We start from the raw sequence: 26,019 nt of genomic DNA on the forward strand, positions 1-26,019 counted from the left end.
CCATTCTCCAAATTTATAGCATTCTGCCGCGTCAGCTCTCGGTACGATTCAACAAGCTTTGTCCAAGAAAGACCAAGAAACCAGATCTGCCGGAAAGCAACCATTGCCTGTGAGGCTGATCGCTACCACCTGGGCCGATATCCATCTGGTAGCTTCAGGGCATCCGGGAATATTTCCGGTGCTCACACAACTCTTGCTCGCTTTCCAGGGACGTTCTCTCGGGTTCAGACTCAGATTATGAGCTGTGTTGGAATTCTTTGTGTCTGATCAAAGACATGTCATTGCATGACATGTCTTGTTTCTGACTTTTGTTTGCTAACTCCTTTCCAGCATTTGCCACTCACTTATCCCCCAGTGACAGTCTCGTGGTCTATTCCAGAAGACCCTTGAGGTGGCCTCGTTTACCACCCGGGCCGGAGACGATTATACCTTCTACACAGTTCCCGGCTACATCATGAAAAGTTCTCATGGCTTCTTAATTCCCGCGCTCCGCAAATAGGAATGATACGCACATCCTGACGAATACCACCCGTGTGGTATCATGGCGCTCACAAGGTGTGCCCAGCTTGGTGGCATTTATCGTTTTCAAGACCACCTTTTCTAATGGCCTTACATCAATATTTTTATTTCATATTCGCTTGTCACCCTACCGCATGTGCCTGCAAGGTCCAGTGCCACCACGGGAACAGCAGCCTGTCCTAGATGGCTTCCTCGCCCTTTCTGGCCCCTATTCTCAAAAACTAGGCCTCGACTGTCTAGTTTGTCCCTCATACAACAAGTGTCATGTTGTCAATCTCTATATAAGCTCCATGACCTCTCGTGTTTTCTCTTGCGGGTTTCCTTGTCTATATAGGTAGATCAAAAGCTCTCGTCAGCCATGAAGCTTTCTGTTACCATCCTTGCCGCCTACCTGGGCTTGGCAGCGGCCCACGGCGAACATGAAGGCCAACATATTCCCAAGATTTTGGGTGGGAGAAAGTTCCTCTCTGAGATGGGAGCTCGCCGTAGGTGGTCCCAGGGTGTCCAACAGCCCAATGTGATCAAAAGGCACCCACCATCCCCCAAGCCTCAGCATCACGCCGACAAACGACAAGAAAACACCAGCGGCAAATGTGGCGCCAGTGGTGGAAGCTGCGCGGCAGGTTACTGTTGCTCGGCCGAAGGGTATGTCATTTGTCTGTTCACAAAAGCCAAAACATGCTGACATGGATATCAGATGGTGTGGAAGAGGCATTGACTATTGCTCTGCCCCTGATTGCCAGCTGAACTACGGCCCTGGTTGCGACGGGGTAAAATATCACCATGTCATGAAGAAGGAATATTGTCGAGACTAACACGCCACAGAACAAAAAGCCAAGTGGCCCGGATACCTCCGGAGTTGCTCGCCCAAAGCTTGGAAGCGTCTTGTATGGCGGAGCTGGTATTTACGACTGCGTCACATCGGGAGATATTGCCCTAACATTTGATGACGGGCCATACCTCTATACAAACGATCTGTTAGATAAGTTGAGGGTACGTGCCTGTTTTTGGATTCAGGATATGCTTCTGACATTTGAACAGAGCTATGGAGCCAAAGCAACATTCTTCCTCACCGGAACGAATATCGGTAAAGGCATGATCAACGATCCTGCCACGCCGTATCCCGCCATAATCAAGGTAAATATGCCTTCAGCGTTCGAGTTCTTGTAGTCACTCACACATGAACAGAGGATGCATGCCGAGGGCCACCAAATCGCCAGCCACACTTGGTCTCACCAGAACGCAAGTCAAATGACCAACACCCAGTTCACCAACCAGATGGTGTGGAATGAGATTGCGCTCAACTCGATTCTTGGATTCTTCCCAACTTACATGAGGTGAGCTCCCATGCTGACATCCCAACCGCCCGAGACTTACCAGATACTTCAGACCGCCGTATTCCATCTGCCAACGGGAATGTCAAAACATCCTCTCCACCCTCGGCTATCACACCATCTACTTCAACCTCGACACGGCCGGCTACCTAAACGACAGCCCCCGCGCAATCCAGACGAGCAAGAACATCTGGGATGACGCCATCGAAGGCTCCGACCCAGAAACAGACAGCTTCCTCCAGATCGAGCACGACATCCACCAGCAAATCGTCTACAACCTCACCGACTACATCCTCACCTCTCTGTTCTCCAACGGCTACCGAGCCGTCACGGTAGGTGAATGCCTAGGCGACCCGCCATCAAACTGGTACCGTGCTGGTCCGGCCTCGTCGTCACCCTCATCATCACCATCATCGGCGGCTGTGCCCACCAGAACAACAATCTCTGTTGCCCCGACAAGAACGGGCGCAAGCACAGATGGTACCTGCGGCAACGGCATCACATGCGCGGGGACCAGATGGGGAGCCTGCTGTTCCTCCTTTGGGTTCTGCGGGGTGGGCGAGGAGTACTGCCAGTTGGGCAACGGGTGCCAGGCAGCGTGGGGGAGGTGCGATGGTGATGCTCCTGCTGTGAGCAGCAGTTCTTCTCGGACGAGTATCAGTACCCGGTATGTCATCAGCAGCACCAGCACAGCAACCAGCACACGCACGAGCATCAGTACCCGGTCTGTTATCACGAGCACGGCGAGGAGTACGAGTACTAGCACGAGCTCTCGTAGTAGTGTCAGTACGCGGTATGTGATTAGCAGCACGAGCACGAGCACCAGGAGGAGCACGAGCACGAGTACATCAAGAAGCACGTCAACATCCGCCACGAGAACCAGAACCACTTGTGAGTTTTCCACCCATCTTGATCATGTTTCCGGTTGCTAACTGTGAAACAGCAACTACGACATCCACCAGACCAACCTCCACCCCCGGCCTCGCCATCAGTGAAGATGGTCTCTGTGGTCCAGAGAACCAACAGACGTGCGAGGGGAGCGAGTTTGGGACCTGCTGCGGGCCGTCGGGGAGGTGCAGCTCGAGTAGTATTGCTTGTTTGGCGATTTTGGGGTGTCAGGAGAGGTATGGGAGGTGTGTTTAACTTTCAGGTTTGCTTTTTCTTTTTCCAAAGTGTATAGTTGTCGGAAGTGGGTAGTTGCACATGGACATTATTTAATTTCTGCTGGTATAAGGCGATGTACTATGCAAGTGTGAGTAGAATAGGGAATTGGAAAATGGTGTGGTTCGGTGTGTGTAAAAGTAGGTAGGTAAGGTAGATGGTTGCCTGCTCTTGTGGAGGATTCGGTGAGATGACTGGATGCCAACAAGGAAGAGAGATGAGGTTGCTGCCTGCGAGAACACGTGTTGTGGAACTGGGTACAATGGAGAAAAAATGATGTTGATGGGACGATGTGATGGGAGGACAACAGATCGCGGGTGAGGACCCGATAGGGGATGCTGTGTTACGGCTTGCGGGGTGATGCACATCATGCTGCTAGCCGGGAGGGGGATTACACGATAGGGCGTGGGGGGAAATGAAACTCGGATGCCTTATTCCGGATTCTCGGTGACGTGTTGCATGGGTTCGTTGAGCATGTCTGGGTCGGAGAGAAAGCACCCTCACGAGAAAATAGTTGAGACAGCAACAGTAGGTTAAACACAGTAATATTGTAGACCGTACACCTCGAAGGACAATCGTCAGGTCTTTGAATATATTCAAAAGGGCCTATTAACTTACTTTTGAGCCACGGTTAACTCCCATATAACATAGATTGATTCCTTTTTTGGTTGTGCCAATTATACTTTTGTGGGTAGGTGAGAAGAAGTCATGAAGAGGTTGTCAGTTCACTACAAGTCAGAGTCGAACTGAGTGGACGTCAAGATCAGGGGCACATCTTCCTTATCAACCAAGCAACTCCCCCAAAAAAACCACATGTCACCTCACCTACCACCAGTGGTGGCAAAAATGCGAGAAATCCCCCACGCAGTCATCCCAACATTTAACCTCAATCCTTCCCTGTCCCAGAGGGCCATGGGGGAGAGCCCCGGCACACTGGTGGCATCAATTTATCGCTCGGTCTCACAGATCCAAAGTTTCCCCCCTGGAGTTGCCAGGGTAAATTTCGTCATCTACCATGCCAAACAACAAGTGTTGAAGTATCTGTGCGCCGGGTCACGAACAACTGCTAACCCTACGACTTGAACGTAGGACCTCTGCCGATGCTGCTGCTACCAGTTTGGACGGCTCTAACCCCAAACTTGACAGTGGTTTAGGTTTGAGACTCATTTTCTTTCTTTTTTTTTTTTTTTTTTTTTTTTTGCGAGGCTGCGTGCTGACCGTTGCACCAGTTGGGGGGTTTCTCTGGTTGCCGGCAGAGCAAGCCGAACCTGGCTGATAAAACGGCAGGCAGGCAGGCAAGCAGACAGAAAGACAGACATTATATGATGATGTGCAAAAAAGAGAGAGCAATATGGAAAGCAGCAGCATGGGACATTTTCAACATGTATTTTACTGACGAGGTAATATTAAAGATGAAAATGATGACGGTTGTGTGTCTGTGTAACGACAATAGTCAAAAGTTCAGAACCCCCCTGACGATGAGAATGCATTTGACGAGAGGATTTACTTGACGATGAGAATGTATTTGAAGAGGAGTATATACTTGATGACGGGATGGAGGTATGTAATGGGGTATGATGACGGCAAAGGCATACAGCAATAGAGACACACGACGATGGAGACACACCACAATAAAGGCACTTAAAAAGACATCATCAAAAAATAAAAATAAAAAAAGAATGTGAGAAATTCCCATGCAGCCATCCTTCCTCCCCCATACAGGGTAGCCAGTGGGTCGAGAACGACACGGAAGTCAATAGAGGGACTTTGCTCCCCCGAGATCTTCAACGATCCCATTGGATATGTTCAAGATCCTGCTCTCTAAAGGAGAGAGAGCTGCAAACCCTGCGACTCGAACGCAGGACCGCTGCCTTTGGGGCAGACATGCTAACCGTTACACCAATCGGGAGTGTTTTCTTTGTTGATGAGAGAGTAGTTGGGCAGTCGCTCGATAAGGCAGCAGGCAGGCAGATATCGGATGGTATATAAGGAAGGAGCAGTATGAAAAGAGCAGCATAGGGAACAGTAGCATGAAAAGGAGAAGCCTGAGAAAAAGCAGTATGGGGAAAATTAGTATGGGGAAAAGAAGCATGAAAAAAAAGCATGCAAAAGAGAGGGATGGAAAAAAGAAGCATGGGACAATATAACACAGGGTAATACACCTTGGCATATTGCTAAGGAGGTAAGGGTGAAGACCTGGGACAAAAGGATAATGGCCGTCTATGTGATAGATAAAAAAAGTCAAAAAATGAGAACCCCCGAGCAGCTACCTCACTGCACCCCCACGGTCATCTTTCTGTTTTTTTCTTTCTCTGAGAGCATATTTGCGGCTTTAGCTTTTCCTCTCTTGTAGAGGAATCGGTTTCGACACGAGCGAAGTTTTTGTTCTTATACCCTCTAAGGGGACAGGGTCTGAGATGCATGCTCAGTTTTTTTTAGATAGCATGCACATCCAGATATATACTCCGTTTTGTAAGGAGGGCAAGCCTGTACGTGACCGTGGAAGTGCAACCTCTTATAGCACTTTTGGCTAATAAGAGGGAAATAACTGCAAACCCCACGATTCGAACGTGGGACCTAGCTAACACCCAGGACAGGAAGGTATCTTTTTTGACCTTCCTACCTAATGCTTCGCTAAATACTTCCAATTACACCAGTTCAGGGTTCTCTTATTGTCGGAAGAAAAAGCTGGAGAGTGGGGTAATAGGAACTGCAAGAGTTGTTTAAGAGAGCAGAGATTAAGGAAGGCAAAAGCGAGCAGGCAGCAGCAGTGCTAGAGATCTGGGAAAGAACAAAGCAGACACAAATTTCAGTCTATTGCAAAGAACTGGCAAAAAGTTGAGAACCCCTTGCAGCTACGAGGGAGCAAGTGGGCAGCAATAGAGGGTTTTGAAAATACTAGAAGAGAGTGACGATAGACGGAAGCAACATGGATGACGCGATTCCTGCTTTTATTATGTGTTGCATCTCAGCTTACTATTTTCAATGTAAACACTTCTGCCAGAGGTATTGGATATGCTGATGTGGCATGTCTCTTCTCCATGAAACAGTGTCAAAAATAAGTCGAGTTAGATATCTTTTCCACGAGAAAATCAGATTTTCCACAAGAATATCAAAAGAGCAGATCAAAAACATTGCTATACAGTCCAGGAGTACGATGATGATAAAGCAATGAAAACGCTGACTTGATAATCATTACCGGGGCAATGCTCAACCAGATAGGCAGCAGCAAACAACATGACGGGTCCCAACTCTCGTGGTAATTGTCGATGACGAACCAGACAACATTTGGAGCTGACAGGCAGCAAAAACATGCCTTCCTACATAAAAAGCACTGCACCATGCCCCATTGCTCATCAGCTGTCAAACAGGGCGCCAGCCGGACAAATTTGGAAAGTGGCCAGTTCAAGATAGAAGAGCAAAAGTTACATTAGCACAAGATGTTGACCTACATCTTTGTCAGTGATGCCTGCAAATCATCACTTACCTCCAACATTATTATCCACCTCCCCGTTTCCCCCGGACCCAACCCCGAAGCCCACCGGCCCCCTCCGGCCGGCCTACCCCCGACTCCCATCCGGAAGACGTGTTTCACCCCGGTTCCTCAACCGGCCTCCACCGGTACCCACCTCCCACATCCCCACTTAGGGTGTTCAACGGTTTCAGAATGCGTGCTTTACATACCAGGAACCTTGGCTATCGTCAACTGCCGGCTGCTTGCCAGCCGGGGCTGGATGGATGATGCGAGACCAAAGGGCAATAGATCCGGGACCATTGAAGAAGGTGAACAGACCGCTTTTTTGTTATCGGCGACTGATCTAGATGAACTGAGGTCTAGACTTTCGTCAGATGAGGGATAGGGCGATGGAGATGGCAGAGTGGAGGGAATGTTGCTCGGTGAGAGGATGAGGGTTGCATCTGGACGACAGCACACGAGAAGGGCTGGGAGGGGGTACAACCACCGGGGGAGAGGATGTGACGACGCACAAAAATTGTGTAAGAGAGGCAGAGTGGGCGTTTTGGGGGATTGACTTCCCACCTTTGTCACAGCTGCATCTACCGATCTGTATGGCCAGTCCGAACTGTCAGTGTCAGTGTCAGTGTCATCCGAAGCCAAACTCAACCCATCCGACTCCGACAACTCCCATCCTCTCCCTCCTCCTCCTCGCATCTTCCTCGCTTGGATAATACCAATCCTTCTTCCCCTTCGGACCCTGAATCCCCAAAATTCCCTCCTCTGCTGCCGTGTGATGAACCGTGTCCTTCTGCAGTTCCCAAAATCCAACCGCCCACGGCGGCCCGCCACATGTGCCCCAGATTTTCCAATTCACACAGAGTTGGATCCAGGTGGATTCCCCGGAAATTGCGCTCTGGTGATCCTCAACCTGTGATTGGCTGCCGTCCTAGCGAACTGCTAACCCTGGATTCGGTAGGAGGAGGGTGCGAAAGCAACATCCGCTCCTGCTGTGGAAATTGACCAGCGCGGCACAGAAGACAACTCACAATTCAGGGGTGCACACCACTTCAAAGTGCAAGAAACAGCGCATTTGCTCGAAGTCAAAGCCAATGTCACAATTCTCAAAACAAATCACATTAAGGTCATGTTTCCATATCGTTATGTAGAAAAAGACAGCGCCTTCACTGTGCCCTAAGCTTGTCAAGTGAAAACAGCAAAAAAGCGCTGCCAAAAAATACAATTAGAAGATTAAATACATAGGTGTGGTATCATCATTATCGCTTGTCAATCCACCTGTTTTCCCACAAAAGAAATTTGCTTTGCTTGCTTGCTGTGATGTCCCAAAAAAAAAAATAAACAATACTCTCTCACTTAACAAGTTTAAGCAAGGAGAGCAAGGACACCGGCAAAGGCGGCGAGGGCAATGCTGCCACCGACGGTGGAGGCACCGGCGGTGAAGACAGGCTGGGGAGGAGTGGTGCCGGAGGGGACGCCACCGGAGGGAACGGCGCCGGAGGGAGCAGGGACGCCGGGGACGCCGGGAGCACCGGGGCCGCCAGTGGGGCAGGGGACCTCGACGGTCTCGTAGATGACGGTGGGGATGACCGTGGTGATGGAGGTGCTGATGGTCTTGATGGAGGTGCCGGGGCACTCAGGAGCAACAGTGACGAAGGTGGGGATGGGAGCGGGCTTGGTGGGCTCCTCGTGGCCGGAGGTGGGGTAGGGAGGGTGCTCGACAGCGGTGGTGTTAGAGTAGTGGTGCGAGCTGGTGGCGATGGGGGTGGGCTCGACGTCGGTGACGGGGCAGACGGTGGTGGAGACGGCGATGGTCTCGGTGACGACGTGGGTGGCATCAGCGGGGCAGTCGGTCACGGTCTCAGCGCAGTCGGTGACGGTGTAGGTCGAGGTGGCGTAGATGGTAGAGGTGGTGATGGGGAAGACGGAGCTGGTGACAACGGTGGCGCTGGCAGGGCAGTCGGTCACCTCAGGGACGCAGGAGGTGACGGTGTAGTACTCAGTAGAGTAGACGGTGGAGTGAGCCTCCTCCGCAACATCCTGGGCAATGGCAGCGCCAGCGAGGGCAACGGCAGCAACGGCGAAACGCATCTTGAAGGTTTGGGGGGGTTGGTTCGTTAAAAACGAGGATAGATGTGAGTGTTGTAGAAGGGGGTTGGTAAAGACCGACTAAAGCTATAGAGCTTAAGAGTTTGTTGTTAAAGAATGGACGACCGAAGTCAAAGAGCTGGAGACAATTGGCTGTGTGAGCTGAGGAAGGAAAGAGAAAAGAAACAGAAGTTCGGTGGACGGCGGTCATTGTTAAATATCCATCCCCCGGGCACCTCGACTTGCGGTGCACAACATGCGGGAAATTACCGTCAGCGCCGGCTGCCCAATTCGGTGGACGCTAATCCAGGGGCTCGGTGGAGGGAACATTGAAGGCAACATCAACATCCCCGCCGTGGCTGCGGATCCCCAGTGGTCCCCTGAGGATGCCCCCTGAGATGCACTGCAGCGACCGACCTTCTCCTTTGCGGAAAGAGACCCGCCGAGTAACAAGCCAGCTACCCCCTATCCAGACAGCACCGAGACAGGGGTCTGCTGTGCTCTCGAAATCCGGGTTGGCCAACGCTGGTCAACGCGAGGCGCTTACAATGTCTTGTGGTCTGCTCATGAATTTGACCAGTGCAACCCTTCTGATTTGGCTAACCAGCGCCTCTCTTCCGCCGGTTTTTCCAATTTCGTCTCTGGCCAGTTCACCGCAAGAGATTCCCCGTTTGCTGCACTCCCTTTAGCAGACCCGGTCATGATCTGATAGTGGATGGGACCGGATACAAAATAAGCGGTCGAGGCGGTGGAGGAAAGGTGGAGAAGCCGGCCTCTCTCCGCATTTTCTGGACCTGGGTGCCCGTTGCCCATGTGCGCCCGTGCTGTAACGGTCGGCCAGAAAACTGCCGCCAACAACGACGCGTGCGGTGAGCCGTGACGGGAGCACACCCACTGCGCTACTGTGCGTTGCGGGGCGCGTATTTGCTTGCTGGATTGCCAGGTGTTCCTCGACGTGGTTTGTTTTGTGTGCTGGCAATGCTCAATGCTCCCTCCATCTCGTGGCATTGAAACAACACATGGCCTGGCAAAGTGCTTGCAGGAGGACCTCAGACCTCGAAAATGCTCGATCATGAATTTTCTATGAGTGGCAGCTGACAGCGGTCAGCACAGACGCGGCACTGTCTGAAAGGCAGTGTACGTAGACTGCTTGAATATAACCAGACGCTAATGCAGGTACCATGAGATGCGCGCTTTTGATTCGATGTCCCTTTTCAACACCAATCCCAGGACCCTGCCAAAACAGAAGCGAGATCACAATTTCTGAGCCAACGCCCACCGCCAGAAATTGTGATGAACGCCACAGCCAGGAAAAGATCTCTTTTCCTCTTGGGTCGCACTGCTCTCCGCGCCTGTTTCTTGCCGAGAAGGCTTAAACTCGTGGAACGATCTCTTGGAAGCCGGGAATTTCATGCATCGTCCTTGTGCCCGGAGTTGAGTCCATCGCCTTGTCGTCGTCCGTTGTCGTGGCTGTTCAATGGATCAGCAGTTTCAAGATGCTGCAGAGGGAAGATCTTGTGGTGATATTTCCACATCGATCCAGAGTCGGAGAGTCAGAAGAAGAGTCGGAAGAAGGAGGATGACGTGAGGTTCTCAGTCATCAGAGGAAGGTTTGACAAGATCACCGTTCGTGCCTTGCTTTTCGTACCCGTTCAGCCGTTCCTGCCGTTTACGCCGTTGCCAGATGCAAATTTGTGTTTCGATATCTCTGGGCACGCACTGGACCAACAAGCTATCAACAGTCTCGGCCCGGCCATTGGAGCGTCATTTCGTGGTGTGCCAATTCTGGCGACATCGTTGCGGAACAGCCTTTCCTGATTTGCTCGCAGTTCAAGATTGGGACTCGGCCCTTTCGCCCAGTCAGAGCCATCGAATCTCAAAATCCCCATTTATGTCATTACACCGCAAAAAAGCTTCATCGAGACAATCAAGACATCACCAAGCAATGCAACCCTCATCCTTGTCGTCGACAAGCGGTCAAAGACACCTCGGCGGTCACGCATTTTCTCCCCACAAAAGGAGACAGCCGGGGTGCATCATGCATGAGCACGGCTGCCGATATATCTATCGTGGCGGCCGCTGGTGCAGATTACTGCACCGATCCCATTGCAGCTTGACCGACTCGATGTTGCTAGAGACACAGTCTCACCTCCACGGAGTGATTCGAGACTTGTTGCGCCTCGCAGACGACGATACCTGACGACCAGCTGAACTGGAGCAGAGCCAGTGGCTGAAAAGGACAGCACATGACACATTCCAGCATGCTTCCGGAGCCTTCATCTGGATCTTCTGGCCAACTCCCCTCCACGGATCTGGATATCAGTTGCAAAGACTTGGGGAAGCTCGTTGGCCCCCTCGATGGCGGATCAAAACTTGTCGGCCGAACTCATGCTTCGACCTCGTCTACCACTGAGTCTGTGCGACATATGGACCCCGGCATCATTGGGCTTTTTTCTCGTTGCTGTATCGGCAGAGGTGCAAGTGCACTTCGTGTCATCGATTCTCTTTAGGCTTCTTATACAGTCATCAACTCACCTCAGGAGCGCCGACCTCAGTCCTTCAAGTGAAGATCAGGTGCCTTGGCACTCTGGAAGATACAGAGAGCAATCTGTTCATAAAGTATTTTGGGCTCACAGTATTGACAACTATACAGTACGGCGTCACCGAGACTGACAGAGGGGCTTTCTGGGATGATTCACAGCAACGAGGCGATGCAGACCAAATGGACGACCAACAGGAGCGATTGCGATCTGGACCGTATTCAGTGACCAGCGACAAGCTGTGTTCATCATCACGACACAGCAAAGCGGCAACGTCCGAGAAGGCTTTCCGGACCCGGTGTGGATTCACGGTGTGGCGGTGCTAATGGCGGTCGGGCTTGCAAAAGGAAGATACCTAGGAGAGACCGGGGCCGGACCCGTTACTGGGTCGGAGGCGGCTCTTCGCCGGGAGGGACAAGAATCACGACTTGTGCACCAATGCGGGCAGCTGCATGTCCCACAAGTCAGCTGAATTTCTTGGGAGACCACAAGGCAGTTCGGCAGGCTGAAATCATCAACGAAACCAACCACTCACCGTCCACCATCACCAAACCCCGCGGCATTTTATTGGGGCTCTTGTTCAACACAGCCTCGGCCTCATAAACCGGCCGCTTTTGGGCTGTGGCTGTCGGGTTCATACGGTTCAAATCCAAGGCGGATGAATTGGCTGATTGCACCGCCCGCGACGAATCACAGGAAGTGATCAGTGCTTCCTAGCTGCATCCCTCTCTCAAAGTCGCATCGCACTGCAGCGTCAGCACTATTCGACTAAGCAGCAGGAGACATTCAATTGAGGACGTTTGGTTGTTGGGGGCCAAATTCAAAGTGTTCAAGTGGAACCGGGCAGGACTCAAAGGGCTTGGAGACATCTCAGTGGTCCACGATCGGTATGATGCATTTGATGCTCTGTGATTGGATGCAAAGCGTGAAGGTCCGTGCAGCCGACGAGGCCTCTTGGCTTCCTGGGGGACCAAAGACCGAATCAACGGTGCGGTCCTTGCCTGGGCCCTGCCGGAGCCCCAAAGCCCTACGGGACGAACAGGAAACAAACAGTGGGGCCCCGGCCGATGAGTCGTTGCAGCAGAGCGGCTGCGCATTCAATGCGCAGCGGAATGGTGGGATGCAGGACAAACCAACGACATTTCTAGGCAGAAAAGCTCATCGACATTGCGACAAAACATGAATGGCGGCCGCCCTCTTGCTCGGGGAAGGGCGGTCGTCATTTCTCCACTGTATGCTGGGTATGTCTGATTGACATTGAAACTGGCATTATCATCAGTTAGCTGTAGCTTAGCTACAGGGAAAACTGCACAAGCATCGAACGGTCGTACATGCATCTCGACGAGGCTGTGGCTATCCGCATCCTTGTCCTTACAGCATATTCTCCCTCTTCCCTCCCTTCCGCTGCATGCAGCCGGTGACGTCCACTTGGTGTCCTCAGTTCTAGGGTTCCATCGTCTGTCTTGTACATTTGGTATAAATGCCCCAGATGCCTGGCTTCCCCAGGGTGACCCCCATCCTATCCCCATAAGGCTGCTGGCTGCCTGTAGGTTTCCTTAGACGTTGAGCGCGGACCACACTTTAGCGACTTACACACCCACAGACGCCTCACTCCTACTTTCGCCGCATAACCTGACCACTCCCCCCTTCCCCGTCCTCCCCCTTCCCCTCCCCCTCCCCCGCAATTGGAGTCATCCCTTTTTACACCCCAGTGTCTTGAGATCGAGACCGACCCTCTTTCTTTTTCTCTTTCTCTTCCCTCTCGCCTTTCCATCTTCATACTTGACCGGTACTGGTGAGTTGCTCCCCTCCATCGTTGTCAGTGCTGCTGCCCAAGTGTAATGAATAGCCTGGCTTGACCTCGACTGACCACCCATCATTCTGTAGCTGTGTCGAGTATTGTATAGCTACTTGTCTAACTATATAACATCCTTATCCTGGCGCTGGCAAGTCCTTGAAGCTATTCCGATCTTCCGGTATGGCCTCCCAGATTAACGCCGCCGGCGTCGCCTCGACACCACCACATGTCTGCTCCCACTGCAAAAAGTCCTTCGCCCGCCACTGTGATCTCAACAAGCACGCAAAGTCTCACAGCAGACCATACAAGTGCCTGTACACAAACTGCAAGTATCACGAGCACGGCTGGCCAACCGCCAAGGAGCTGGAACGACATGTCAATGACAAGCACTCGCCATCTCCGAGAACCTTTGCGTGCCTGTACCAGCCATGCCCATACCGGTCAAAACGGGAATCGAACTGCAAACAACACATGGAGAAAGCCCACAAGTGGAAGTATGTGAGGAGCAAGTCAAACGGCAAGCGACTACCGACCACAGGCCAGTCCGATATCGTCTACCGTCTGAAGACCGATGAAGCCACTCTTGGGGTCCGGAACTTTGGCCCAAGTCCCATCTCACCGCAGCCGCCATTAATACCACCACGTGGCCAGGATTTCGTTCTTTACGACGACGACCAGCAAGAAGATGCCTTTGGCGAGGAGGACGACGAGGCTTATTCTGGGTTCCAGGACCCGGAAGGATTCCAGTCTTACCTCCCATGGAACTCCCCAAATACTCGCGTCCGGCAAGCCGAGTCCGTGATCGATTCCTGCAACGATACTCTCGAGAGGCCGCTGGGCTCAGAGTTCTACGGCAGCGGACTTCTGGATCCAAGACTTTCATCTTATCAAACGCCTCCAGGCTCGGAGTCTCATCGCACCCCTGATACGCCCTGCCTTGATATTGCGGCTGCGATCAAAGTCGAGTCTCCAACCGTGACAATGGACTTCTTTTCGCCACCAAAACGGAAATATGAGGCTGTCGATGGGTCATCACAAGAGTCAAAGCCTACCACCAACGCAACCCGTGGAGCTTCAAATCCCAGAGCGCACCGCGCAACTTCCGGTCCAGCCAAGAGCACTCTCAACCGCAGAGACAGCTTCGATGAAGACGGCCACCGCCCCACTAAGAAGGCAAGGCAAATGCCCGTGGAGGATTTCAGCGACACGAGCATGCCGGATATCTTTCGATTTGCCCACCCGACTATCTAGTATGTGTTGAGCTTCGGTCCCGCACGCAGAAAACGTCTGCTAACATCCTGTTTCAAAAGTGACAGAGACCAGAAGGAGACGTATTCCCCATGCCACACAGTTCACAGGGATATTTCCACTCTGGTGTGAGTAAGCCCATGTCCAGCATAGTCCCAGACTCCGTTAACACTGGTGGGTAGACGACATCTGAGCAGGCCGGCGCATCGTTTCAAGGTCACCGATCGGTTCATTTCATCCTTTGATCAAGACGAGAACTTTCGTCATCCGAGAGTTGGTGTTTGCCGTTGGTGCTGGTTGACATTTACGGACCGATCCGAATTCGAGGACCATGTCTTAAATCCGTGCGAAAAGGTCTCTAAAGGGAAGCGAGAGAAGTGGAGGGTTCTTTTGAACAGCTTCACTCCCCTGGTTGATCTGCCGGTCCATACACAGTCAACTTTCGACGTGGTTCGGGAAAGCGAGGAGGATGGTTGGGATCGGCTGTCGAGAGGGCTGGAACAGTCGCCAGAGGTTGATGGTAGCACTTGTGCTCCGGAGACATCTCCGGCTTTGGTCTACCCAACCACTCATGGAGAATTTGTCTCCATGACGGAACACCAAAGGCTCCTAAAGGAGCATCAAGCACTCCAGGAGAAGCATCGTCAACTACTTGGCCAGGTCACACAGGCCATGTACGCCCAGCAGGTCTGCGACAACGCCAGGACCCAGTCTCTTGATGCTCGGGACAACATGCTCCTCGCAGCCATGTCGCGAGAGGCTCACAAGGGGTCGGCCCTGGCTCATCAGCAACGCAAACTTTCGGACCGGGACAATCTCGTGCAGCACATGGACTCTCAATCCACGGATGTTGACGTCCAGGGCTTTCTGGAAGAAGTCGAGAGCGCCCACAAGGGCCTGTCGAGGCAAGATTCTGGCTTGAGCACCACATCCCGCTCGACCATTCACCACGTCCCGCCAAGCCCACCGGTCAAGTCACTCGACTATGTTGATGACGACCAGCAAAATGCGGCTCATGGCTCCGGCAGCCAAAACGCCAGGAAGCAGCCTACGTCTCATGCCGACTCGGGCTACGCAACAGAAGGCAGACGCGGCAGCCTCGCCGAGCTGGGCCTGTCTACCGTTGCGGGGGTGGCCACGTCAGCAATGATTCATCACCCTCACCACTCCATGACGACGGCAACGACGACTGATGATACGTTTATGAAGGATATGTTTATGAGCACCGGTCATGATGAGGAGCAGCATTCGCAAGAGCAGACTCAGCATCATCTTCTTGATACTAGCTTGACGGACCCTTTTCTTGACTATGGATTTCCGTCGGCGAGCCAGTTAGAGGCTGATTTGGAGTTTGGTTTTCCTATCTAAAGTCATTTCCTTTTAGTATTTTCTTCTAATCCATCTAGAACTACATCTAGATTTGTGGGTTTTCTTTTTTTTTTTCTTCTTTTTTTCTTTTTGGTTTATCTGGGCGGCTTTTCTGTCACTTTTGATAAACATTTGGGTAGCGATTAGCGGGTAGCGGGATCTCCTCTTTTCCTAGTCCGTCGGGTACGGTATTTCCTCTCTCTTAAAATCACGGGTTTATGGGTTGGTTGTCATGGGATATATGTACTTATGTAAGGACAGGGGGTGGCAAAGATATCGGGGATTGGTATACATCAAGGCTCACAGCTACATATATCAAGGAACAATCCCCCCCAAAAACACGGCAACAAAACAGACATTGAGTGGTGTATAGATTCCCAACTCTGTTTTCTTCTTGGTTTTGTATACGTTGAACAAGAGAGAGAGAGTTATGCATATCTTTGTCATACCGTACACTGCAGGATATGACGGATAGCTTGGTTTGACAAACGAACACAAGGAAATAAATAAACAAGATATCATCTGCCGGGTTTTCTTCCTGGCGGTCCTTCAGTTCAGAATGTCGAGTTTGAATTTATATCAGTCTCATTGGTTAGATGGGTGAATCCTTCCATAAGGCAACTTTTGCCAAGAGAGAATGGAGTTTACGACAGGGGCAACCCCTGTCTGGTTCCGGCAGCGCCAAGACATGGGATTCAACCTCGCCTTGACTTGACGCGGCCGTGATCGTGCTTTGCGACAACTTCAACTTTTACTCAGTTTTGGTGATTTTTTGCGTTTATCGCCATACATTTGCCGTATTATTTGTTGCATACCATCATCAGTGATACACTAATCATGCCCTCCTAATCCTTTCTTGTTTATATATTCCCCCCCCATATCCCCCCCCCCGAAAAATGAACCTCACGATCCCCCGCCTAAACCTCCTCTTCCTCCTCGTCTGGCTCCTCCTCCTTTTCATCTCGTACCTCAACTCCTACGACGACCCCTCCTCCATCTTTTATTCCGAAACCGCATCCTACACCCCTCGGCACAGCAAACTCCTCTCTCACCAAGCCGATTTATACCTCGCCAACCCGCCCCCTAGACCTCCTCCCCCCTCCGACGAAAACGACAACAAATTCCTCTGCATCGGCATCCCCTCCATAAACCGCACCACCCAGTCCTTCCTCAAGCACACAATCGGCACCCTCCTCCTCCCCCTCTCCCCCGCCCAGCGTTCGTCGGTCCACTTGGTTGTCTTGCTAGCCGACCGTCCAGCGGCAAAACACAGCGCGTATGGGGAGGGGTGGTTGGAGAAGGTTGTTGATGAGGTTCTCATTTACGATGACCCGCCACCTTCTGAGGGGGGGGTATACAAAAAGGTGCCGTTTGAGCTTGTGGACGGCCGAGAAAGGGGGAAGACGAGGGTTGAAAACATGAGGTTGGATCACTCCCTGCTGGTGGAGACTTGCATGAACCAGGGGAGTGAGTATTTCGCCTTGGTGGAGGATGATGTTGTCGCTTCAGGGGATTGGCTTACCCGACTGAACAAAGGGTTGGGGTTTCTGGAGGGGAGGAAAGGGGAGGAAGAGTGGTTGTATCTGAGGTTGTTTCACTCGGAACTGTTGATGGGGTGGAATAGTGAGGAGTGGAGGACGTACCTCGGTTGGTCGTGCACAGTCTACGCCATTGTGCTCGTCTCGTTTTTGGTGCTACGGTCAAAAAGGTGGTTGTGTTTTGGGAGGTTGGGGAGGCAGAACGCGGATGTGTTTCGGTATGCGACTGCGATGGTGTTTGGTCTTTGGCTGCCGGCGTTGATTGCGCTGTGGTTTCTTTCTGGGAGGGTTTCAACAAGTAGGATCAACCCTTTCGCTTGGACGTCGCACGGGGTGAGGGAGATGATGAACTATGGGTGTTGCGCGCAGGGGCTGGTGTTCCCTAGGAGGCAGCTCCCTGGGGTTTTTAAGCTGATGAGGTACCCGCCTTATCGGTTTCCGGGGGATATGATACTGGAGGGGTACGCGGGGGATCACGGGCTCAGAAAGTGGGCGTTGGATCCGAGTGTGCTTCAGCATGTGGGCTTTACCGAAAGCTCGGCCGGGCCGAGGAGGGCGGAGGTGTGGAACTTTAGTTTTGAGAGGTTGACTCCAAAGACGACGGGTTGGGGGTGGGGGGGTTAGGAGATTCTCTCTGCTTTGATCCGTCGGGGTTGGGTGTGGCGTTTGTGGGTGTGTTTTAGTACGACGTCAATGATCATAATATTTCGATACCATACTACTGTTTCAAAGCATCGAACGTGCAAAGTGGGACGACGGTGACAACAGTGACCACGGTGACGACGATGTGGTGGTCAACAAAAAGTCAACAATGGTGGCGGGACGATGCCGATGACAGCAGCCAACAGCGCGACCACACCTTAGATACCCCAGGTCTGCACCAGCTTTCAGCGAAGTAACTAACGTAGTCTATGTCAGGATCTCTAGCTCAGTGGTCAGTCAGTATCTGACTGCAACCGACTGGCCATCGATTGCCAAAAAGAGAACATCCACCAGAGCTCTTCGCTTTAGGTAGTGGGTTCGAGTCCCTACTCCAAACCCTTTTTTACATTTATCTTTCCTGTTTTACTTTTCTTTGGCTGGCAGTGTTGCTCCTCTGCACCTGCGACCTGGGACAGGGAGATGAGATGAAATGGGCCAAGTACACACAGGTCCAACCAGGTATTAATGAAGCTAACCTCACGATGAATTTAATAGTATCCTATCTGTCGTTGTGAATCTTCTCTCTAAGCTTTCGACTTGTCAACCTAATCTGAACAAACTAGCAACCACTGATTTTCCCAACACCAGACACCTGTAACGCCACATGATGCTGCCGCCCACTGCAATGCTATTGAAAAACACAAAACCAAGCATCAATCACAGTCTAATCCTCCCCTGCCCACCACCGCTGCTGCTACTCCCATCACCACCGCCACCAAACCACCTCCTGATATCTCCTCCACCCTTGCCACTACCGCCCCCGTTATCATCCCCACCCATCCACTTTGGTTTCTTGATCCCCTCCCCAAACCCCTTGAACCAATCGGGTGTGTCAAACGTGTCAATCGTGTTCTTCATCCTATGCCCCAGCGCCTCGAAGAAGTTTTCGTCATCTCCGTCATTGCTCAGCGTCACCTGCCCCCTGTCCCTTCCTACCCGGCGAGCAGAAGTATTGGCCTGATGTCTATTCCCACCACCTCCCGAAGTAGGAGAGGTAGCAAAAGGCGTAGTCGGCGCCCTCGCCGAGCTACCAGTCGACGACCTCGGGATCGACAAAATTGGCCCACCCCTCCTGCCGCCACCACCATTCGTCGATGAGCCCAGCTCTGCCCTCCTGTTGTTCCTCACCGACGCCGAAGTCCCATTCAGCTCCCTCTCAATCAGATCCCTCCCTTCCCTCCAAGAGCCCGTACCATAAAACCTCTCCTCCTCCCCTTCTCCATCATCTTCATCCTCCCCACCCATGCCAAACGCAGCCCCAAACCCAAACATGGTCTGCACTTTGCCGTACAGCCCAAACAAGGTCGCAAAAACAGGCAACAGAATAAACGCCGGGAACAGATAGTTAAACCACTCCCCCAGCGGCGTCAAATCAATCAGCTTGCCCAAAAACCCATAAAACACCGTGTCCTTGTAGAGCGCGCTCCCCAAAAACGTCATAAAGTTGTAACTCAACGGCACGCTCAACCTCGCCACCTGGCTGGCATACCAGAACGCGCTCTCCGGCGCCGTGTTCCTCTTGACCAACGCCCTCCCCCTCCAGACCTTGACCTCCGTAATCGAAATCAACGCCGCGGCACACATGTACAGCAGCCAAAACGCCGCGATCGCCTGCCCCGCCAACCCAACCTGTCCTCCGCTCTCTCCCAGAGGATCGTGATGAATAACCGTATACCGAATCACCGACAGACTCGGAAACAAATCCTTGACCAACTCAGACCAAACAATGCAAACAGACGCCAACCCCAAACCCCCACCCAGCGCCATCCTCAAGTACGGCGCAACATGATAATGAAACAGGTATCTGGTGTAAGGAGTAAACAAGCTCGCCCTCTCCCACAAGCTCGTCGACCCCACCGTTCTCGTCCCCTTCCCAAAATCCAACCTCTTGCTCCCCGCCGAGTCCAAAATCGCCTGCGTCCTCACCACCTCCTCCAACAGCCTATTCCACTCACTCCCATACCTCGACCTCGCATGCCTCGCCCTGACCAAATCCCTCGTCAGCTCCGCCAGCCACTTCTCCGTAATCACATTCGGCAGCCCCCTCTCATTCCCCGTCCCCCTAACCGCCCGTCTGGCATTGCTCGGAGTCATCTGCGCCTCCAGACTGACCATATCAACCAACTCCTCAATCCAATCCCTAAACAACTCCGCGCTCCCCCCTTTACGCCGTCCCAACTCCCCAACCTGCAGTTCCAAATCCTCAAGCTCCATCTCCGCATCCTCCATCTTCTCGTATATCCTCGGCGCGTGGCACTGCAGCCTCCTCAACCTCCCGCTCACATCGGCCGACCTAAACAGCCGCCTCGGTATCGACACCAACCCGTGACCCATGAGGTAGATGGCAAGAACCAAACCCCAGCAGTACGCCAGCGCCATGATCGTGCCCTTGAGACTGGCGTCGAACTTCCCGTAGGACCAGAGGACATAGACAAACCCCATCAGCCCTGATCCAAAGACGACGGCATAGTACTGCGCGTTTGCGCGGAGGGAGTCGAGGACCTTGGCTTTCGGTTCGCGGAAGCCAGAGTCGGAGTACTCGGCCAGGATGGGGAGGATGAACCACGTGAGCGCAAAGGTGAGCCAGTAGGTGATTCGCCAGCCTACGCGGAGGGCGGCGGGTGGGAGCCAGATTCCTTTTGGGATGGGGGAGGAGGATGATGAGTCGAGGGGGGAGGCGAGGTCGATTGGGACGAGGAGGCCGATGGAGGCGGGGAGGAAGAGGGCGAAGAAGACGGGGAGGAGGAGGTAGGCGGGGGTTGTGCGGAGGGGGAGGTAATGGCGGAGGATGAGGAGGACTGTAATGGAGATGAGGAGGAGGGAGAGGAGGGAGAAGGTTTCGGAGAGGAGGGGGGAGGGGGAGGGGGCTGCTGTCGAGGTCGTGATCATCGTGGGTGGTGGTGGAGGTGGGTGGGCATAGTCGATTTGTGGTGGCGGATCTGGTGAGTATCGAGTGTACCGCAGAGGTGAATGGCTGTGTCTGATAAACGCGCAATCTCGATATCGAAATTCGATGGTTGGGCAAGGCAAACTTTGGGTCGCCGTTGAAGGGTCCAAGGGCTGGCTGGGACCAGGACATGGACGATTATGTCACACCACCGCGGGAAGGCAGGGATTAGATAGCGGTTGGCCCACTGGACAGCGTCTATCTTTAGCGCGCTTTAATTGGGGCGGCCGGCTGATAAGCTGATAAACCCCTCAGCCGAGGGGCCGGGATATCGCCCGTTCTCGTTGCCCGTTACTAACCACAGAGCCAACTCTACGACACCTCCAACTGTCGTGGTCTGTAAGTCGTTGGAGAAATGTATTACCATTACTCTATACTATGTAGCATTCCCAGATAATATGCAGGGTTACGGTGTTATCTGCAGCCATCTCAAAAGGGGAATAAAGTCCCCACGATCCAAGTAAGGCAAGTGGTTTGACACATTCGACCCAAGACAGGCAGATCCATCCGGATCCGTGACGTTTCTCCATCCAACAGACAAGAACCTTTCCCCGTGTTCCACCCCGCCTTTGTGCCACGGCTTATCAGGTTATCTACTTGCAGCAGCTTGCAGAAGGCGAGGAGGGGTCGTAAGTGAGTTGAGGCGAGGAAGGAGACAGAGATACATAAAATGGCAGTGTTCTCATCGCCGAGGGTGCTGTGTGCCCCTTCCCGGACACCACCACTGTTGTCTCTCTCTTTGAGAAGCTACAAGCCCACCACTTTGAGACCACGATACTTTTCCTTGTCTACACATCTCAGAACCAAGATGGAGGTGGAACTCACAGCTCCCAACGGCAGGAAGTGGACTCAGCCATTGGGTCTCTTCATCAACAATGAGTTTGTTAAGAGCAGCAATGAGCAGAAGCTTGCTTCCATCAACCCCACGTGCGTCCGTTTTTCATGAGAGGTCACTCGTTCCTGTTACTGATACCCACCGTAGAACCGAGGAGGAGATCTGCTCCGTCTACGCTGCCACATCTGATGACATCGACACAGCCGTAGCAGCAGCCCGCAAGGCCTTCAAGGACCCCTCATGGAAGTCTCTCAGCGGCACCGAGCGCGGTGCCCTCATGCTCAAGCTCGCCGACCTAGTCTCCCAACACGCCGAGACCCTCGCCACCATTGAGTGCCTCGACAACGGCAAACCATACACCACAGCCCTCGCCGAGAACGTCCCCGAAGTCGTCAATGTATTCCGATACTACGGCGGCTACGCCGACAAGAACTTTGGCCAAGTCATCGACGTCGGCCCCGCCAAATTCGCCTACACCGTCAAGGAGCCCTTGGGTGTATGCGGCCAAATCATCCCCTGGAACTACCCCCTCGACATGGCCGCCTGGAAGCTCGGCCCAGCCCTCTGCTGCGGCAACACCGTCGTCCTGAAGCTCGCCGAGCAAACCCCCCTCTCCATGCTCTACCTCGCCAAGCTCATCAAAGAAGCCGGCTTCCCTCCCGGCGTGGTCAACATCATCAACGGCCACGGCCGCGAAGCCGGCGCCGCTCTCGTCCAACACCCCCAGGTCGACAAGATCGCTTTCACGGGCAGCACCGCCACAGGCAAGGAGATCATGAAGATGGCCTCGGCCACCATGAAGAACATCACGCTCGAGACGGGCGGCAAGTCCCCTCTCATCGTCTTTGAGGACGCCGACCTCGACCTTGCCGCGACGTGGTCCCACATCGGCATCATGAGCAACCAAGGCCAGATCTGCACCGCCACGTCCCGCATCCTCGTCCACGAGGGCATCTATGACAAGTTCACCGAGGCGTTCAGGGCCAAGATTCAAGAAATTTCGGTGCTGGGCGACCCCTTTGAGGAAACTACCTTTCAAGGACCCCAAGTCACGAAACAGCAATACGAGCGCGTCTTGTCATACATCGACATTGGCAAAGAAGAAGGTGCCACCGTTTTCCTCGGCGGTGAAGCTGCCCCTCAAAGGGGCAAGGGGTTCTTTATTGCTCCTACGGTGTTCACCAATGTGAAGCCGACGATGAGGATCTACCGCGAGGAGATCTTTGGTCCTTGCGTGGCGATTGCTTCGTTCAAGACGGAGGAGGAGGCGGTTGAGATGGCTAATGATAGCACTTATGGGCTTGGGTCGGCGATTTTCACGAGGGACTTGAACAGGGCGCACAGGGTGGCGAGGGAGATCGAGGCGGGGATGGTGTGGATTAATAGCAGTAATGATTCTGACTTTAGGATCCCGTTTGGGGGGGTGAAGCAGAGTGGGATTGGGAGGGAGCTGGGGGAGGCGGGGTTGGCGCCGTATTGTAATGTGAAGGCTATTCATGTGAATATGGCGGCGTAGAGGTAGAGGGGATGGGATGGTTGTGGTTATTTGCTGGCGATGAGCGCGAGCGTGGTGTAACTACCTTGGGTTGAATGAATGAATATTTGAAGTGTCCCTCCCATGTTGGTGTTGAGGGTTAAGCAATTGGTGTGAACAAAGTGTGTGAAAGGTTTGGCCATGCTGTCAGTTGATCCCAGGCATTGAAGTTTTACGTGATTACAGGACATTTATGATTTATTATCTGTAGAGGCATCGGAAAACGAGTCGCTACACTTTTCCCCATAACTCCAGAATTTGTTGGAGACTTGTTGGAGTTGATGCATGAAAAGAGATCGGCCCGACGTCATCCCCAGCGTTCCATGGTGCTGGGGTGAGCTTGACCCCTGTCATACTGCCAAGCTCAGCTGAAAGCGGGCCGTGATTGGCTGGAGCCCAAGACAAGCAAAAATCCGGGGTTCCACCTCACGACTTTTGGGCCGGCCAGACTTTCTGGGTAGGGCCGTCATCCAGCACTGTCTCCACGTGTCGCATTCGACAATCCTCGAGATATCTATTCCCATTCCCGTCCTACAAAATCACTTGCATAGCCCTGTGTGTTTCTGCTCTGTCCGTCCTATCACAGAGATCTTCTGACAGGTTCCACTGCTTTTGGCCTTACGCGCGCGCGCAGGCACCCGTCTCGAATCTTTCGTCCTCGCTGAGCTCTCCAAACTTCGAACCGCAAACCCCCCCTGTTCAGGCCCAACCACCACCATTTTCTCTAGGCTCGCACAATCGCATCATACATCCACACGCCCCAATGGCGCCCCTGATCCCCTCGGCCGAGATCCGGCTCTCCTACCCTCTGTACGCCCTCGATTTCGACCCTCAAGATGCAAACAGACTGGTCGTTGGTGGCGGAGGAGGGGCAGGCGGAACGGGAGTAGGAAACCAGATCAGCGTCCTCGACACGTCGACAAAGGAAGCCCTTCAGGTCGTCTCCGAAATCGAACTCAGTCGCGCGGAAGACAGCGTCAACACTATTGCCGTGGGCCCGCGCAAGAAGAATTCAGTTCCGGTGTATGCTGGCATCAACTCGAGCGAGGATGACATCAAGAAGGGGAAGAATGAACACTTTAGGGTATTCTCTGCCGATCTACCGTCAAAGACCAAGGCTGCTGCTGGAGGACCAAAGATCACCGAGGTGTCGAGGTCTTCGTTCTTTACGACAAAAGATACCGAGGCTTATCAGAGGGTTTTGAGGATATCACAGCCGTACGAGGGGGTGAAGCAGATTGGAGCTGCCGCGACGGGTGTCTACCGGGCTGCGAAGGACCCGCAAATTGCCATCTTTGATATTCCCTCTGCGAACGGAAACAACACGGCGCCAAAGTTGAGGGGGAACCTGGAGTTGGTCAAGGAGGCGATGGACTTGGACATCATCCAGATCAGCGGCGACGAATACCAGCTTGTCTACTGCGACGACTACGACATCCACACGCTTGACATCAGCAACAAGGGTGACTCCAAAGACTTGCACACCGTCTGGACCATGCCACACGACGAGTCAATGGGTGCCAAAGCCCGGCCTTCCTTCAGGTCGATCCGTTACCTCACGCCCACCTTTGTCCTCTGCGTCGCCAACCTTCCCCAAGCAGGCGGTTCCGTCCTCCAGGGCTTCCGCCTCCCCAACCCAGCCGACGTTGGCAAGGAGGGAAAAGAAGGAAGAGCCCGCCTCGCGCTCTCGGTTCACCTCCCCAAAAACGTCCGCCGCGGCACCGGTCTGGCGGTCCGCAACCTTTCCCCTCCCACAAGCCCCTCCCAAGAACAGGGCGACGCCCAGTTTGTCATCGCCGTCACGGGACAGGATAGCTCCATCACCCTCTACACCCTTGAACACCAGGCTCTCGCCGGTTTGACGCTGATTGCCAACTGCCACATCATCACCACCCTCAAAGAAGTCCACCCCGGTCCGATCTCTGGCCTGGCCTTTTCGACTTTTGTGCCCCCAGCATCGGGCTCAAAGGTGCCCGCTACGGTTAAGCTAGCGTCGATTGGCTCGCTGGGGAACACGTGCGTGGTTCACACCATCCCACTCAAGAAGCTGCCCTCGTCTATTACGGTCTCTTCTAGTGTGAAGTCGCTCGTGCCAGCGAGGTATGTTGTCGCACTAAAGTCGCACGGCCCAGGACACAAGGGGTTCTTGTCGTTTATTGCCATCTCTGCCATTGTCATTGCTTTGTTGGCGCAGGCGCTGATGGAGATTAATGGCCTTGCGCCGCCGTATTTGGGGACGAAGAATGTTGTTCCTGCGAGCTGGCAGGCGCCGTATATGAAGGGTTTGCGGGAGGAGCAGGCGAGGCTCAAAAAGGAAGGGGGGGGGCAGTTGGCGGATATTTTGGGGCAGCCTAGGGAGGGGGTGCCGAGGGTGGTGATTAAGCAGCAGGGGGAGTGGGATTCGGCCATGGCGGAGGGGGCCGGGGCGGTGAAGATGGTGCTCAAGCAGGAGGAGGGGAGTGGGGAGGTGAAGATGGTGGAGGAGGAGAAGTTGGGGGAAGGGGAAAAGGGGAAAGAATGGGAGGAGCTGCCGGTGGAGCAGCAGGAGTTGTGGAAGAAGGCGCTCAAGAAGGCGGGGCATTGGGGGGAGGATGTGGGGGAGGCGGTCTTTAAGGGGGTGTTGTTTGGGGAGATTGGGGGGTTGGTGGGGGCTTTTGTTAGGGGGTAGGGACTTTGATGATTGATTTGCCTGGATGGGTAGAGAGCTGAGGAGGAAGTGGAGAGAGTGGGAGAGTGAGGTTGAGTATAGAGCAGACCATTGAAACACCAGAGCTGAAGATGAAGGGGGAAGAGCTGAGGAGTTATAACGGGAGGCTGAGATGAGTTCTGATGTTGGGAGCGGGATCAATGCCTCGATGTATGTGATATGAAGAGAAGGCAAACAGTAGTGGTGATGGAAAAAGAGTACATTCAATACGGGTTTTTCTCTCTTCGT

At 53.3% G+C, this 26,019-nt stretch overlaps 8 protein-coding genes and 1 non-coding gene across 9 annotated transcripts; 6 read left to right on the forward strand and 3 right to left on the reverse strand.

Moving 5' to 3' along the window:
• Positions 1-877: 877 nt before the first annotated feature.
• QC762_701975 (uncharacterized protein) lies at positions 878-4,644 on the forward strand (the record flags this gene model as incomplete). The annotated part of the gene is made up of 9 exons (XM_062893058.1): positions 878-1,164; positions 1,217-1,289; positions 1,345-1,512; positions 1,561-1,656; positions 1,708-1,856; positions 1,909-2,744; positions 2,797-4,168; positions 4,244-4,492; positions 4,528-4,644. The coding sequence occupies 7 exons, from the start codon at positions 878-880 to the stop codon at positions 2,994-2,996; spliced, it is 1,809 nt and encodes a 602-aa protein (XP_062739114.1). The 3' UTR covers positions 2,997-4,168; positions 4,244-4,492; positions 4,528-4,644.
• A 206-nt stretch (positions 4,645-4,850) lies between these two features.
• QC762_0106960 lies at positions 4,851-4,923 on the forward strand. The gene has a single exon. It is a non-coding gene; the product is annotated as a tRNA-Leu (tRNA).
• A 2,928-nt stretch (positions 4,924-7,851) lies between these two features.
• On the reverse strand, positions 7,852-9,669 carry QC762_701970 (uncharacterized protein; the record flags this gene model as incomplete). The annotated part of the gene is made up of 2 exons (XM_062893057.1): positions 9,122-9,669; positions 7,852-8,577 (listed from the first exon to the last, which is right to left on the reverse strand). Exons 1-2 carry the CDS (start codon positions 9,140-9,142, stop codon positions 7,852-7,854), a joined length of 747 nt encoding a protein of 248 aa, XP_062739115.1. The 5' UTR covers positions 9,143-9,669.
• A 2,177-nt stretch (positions 9,670-11,846) lies between these two features.
• On the forward strand, positions 11,847-15,528 carry QC762_701960 (uncharacterized protein; the record flags this gene model as incomplete). Its single annotated transcript, XM_062893056.1, has 4 exons — positions 11,847-12,909; positions 13,002-14,162; positions 14,223-14,288; positions 14,343-15,528. Exons 2-4 carry the CDS (start codon positions 13,093-13,095, stop codon positions 15,526-15,528), a joined length of 2,322 nt encoding a protein of 773 aa, XP_062739116.1. The 5' UTR covers positions 11,847-12,909; positions 13,002-13,092.
• Positions 15,529-16,424: 896 nt separating this feature from the next.
• Positions 16,425-17,690, forward strand: QC762_701950 (uncharacterized protein; the record flags this gene model as incomplete). The annotated part of the gene is made up of 1 exon (XM_062893055.1): positions 16,425-17,690. The coding sequence occupies one exon, from the start codon at positions 16,425-16,427 to the stop codon at positions 17,688-17,690; it is 1,266 nt and encodes a 421-aa protein (XP_062739117.1).
• A 735-nt stretch (positions 17,691-18,425) lies between these two features.
• Positions 18,426-20,657, reverse strand: QC762_701940 (uncharacterized protein; the record flags this gene model as incomplete). Its single annotated transcript, XM_062893054.1, has 1 exon — positions 18,426-20,657. One exon carries the CDS (start codon positions 20,655-20,657, stop codon positions 18,426-18,428), a length of 2,232 nt encoding a protein of 743 aa, XP_062739118.1.
• A 421-nt stretch (positions 20,658-21,078) lies between these two features.
• Positions 21,079-23,294, forward strand: ALD2 (mitochondrial aldehyde dehydrogenase). The gene is made up of 2 exons (XM_062884270.1): positions 21,079-21,642; positions 21,698-23,294. The coding sequence occupies exons 1-2, from the start codon at positions 21,386-21,388 to the stop codon at positions 23,064-23,066; spliced, it is 1,626 nt and encodes a 541-aa protein (XP_062739119.1). The 5' UTR covers positions 21,079-21,385; the 3' UTR covers positions 23,067-23,294.
• Positions 22,844-23,356, reverse strand: QC762_0107020 (uncharacterized protein; the record flags this gene model as incomplete). The annotated part of the gene is made up of 2 exons (XM_062884271.1): positions 23,131-23,356; positions 22,844-23,040 (listed from the first exon to the last, which is right to left on the reverse strand). Exons 1-2 carry the CDS (start codon positions 23,273-23,275, stop codon positions 22,844-22,846), a joined length of 342 nt encoding a protein of 113 aa, XP_062739120.1. The 5' UTR covers positions 23,276-23,356.
• A 491-nt stretch (positions 23,357-23,847) lies between these two features.
• On the forward strand, positions 23,848-25,752 carry QC762_701920 (uncharacterized protein; the record flags this gene model as incomplete). The annotated part of the gene is made up of 1 exon (XM_062893053.1): positions 23,848-25,752. The coding sequence occupies one exon, from the start codon at positions 23,848-23,850 to the stop codon at positions 25,750-25,752; it is 1,905 nt and encodes a 634-aa protein (XP_062739121.1).
• Between the last annotated feature and the right edge of the window lie 267 nt (positions 25,753-26,019).

The sequence above is a fragment of the Podospora pseudocomata genome, chromosome 7 (genome assembly GCF_035222375.1).
Source record: "Podospora pseudocomata strain CBS 415.72m chromosome 7, whole genome shotgun sequence".
Lineage (NCBI taxonomy): Eukaryota > Fungi > Ascomycota > Sordariomycetes > Sordariales > Podosporaceae > Podospora > Podospora pseudocomata.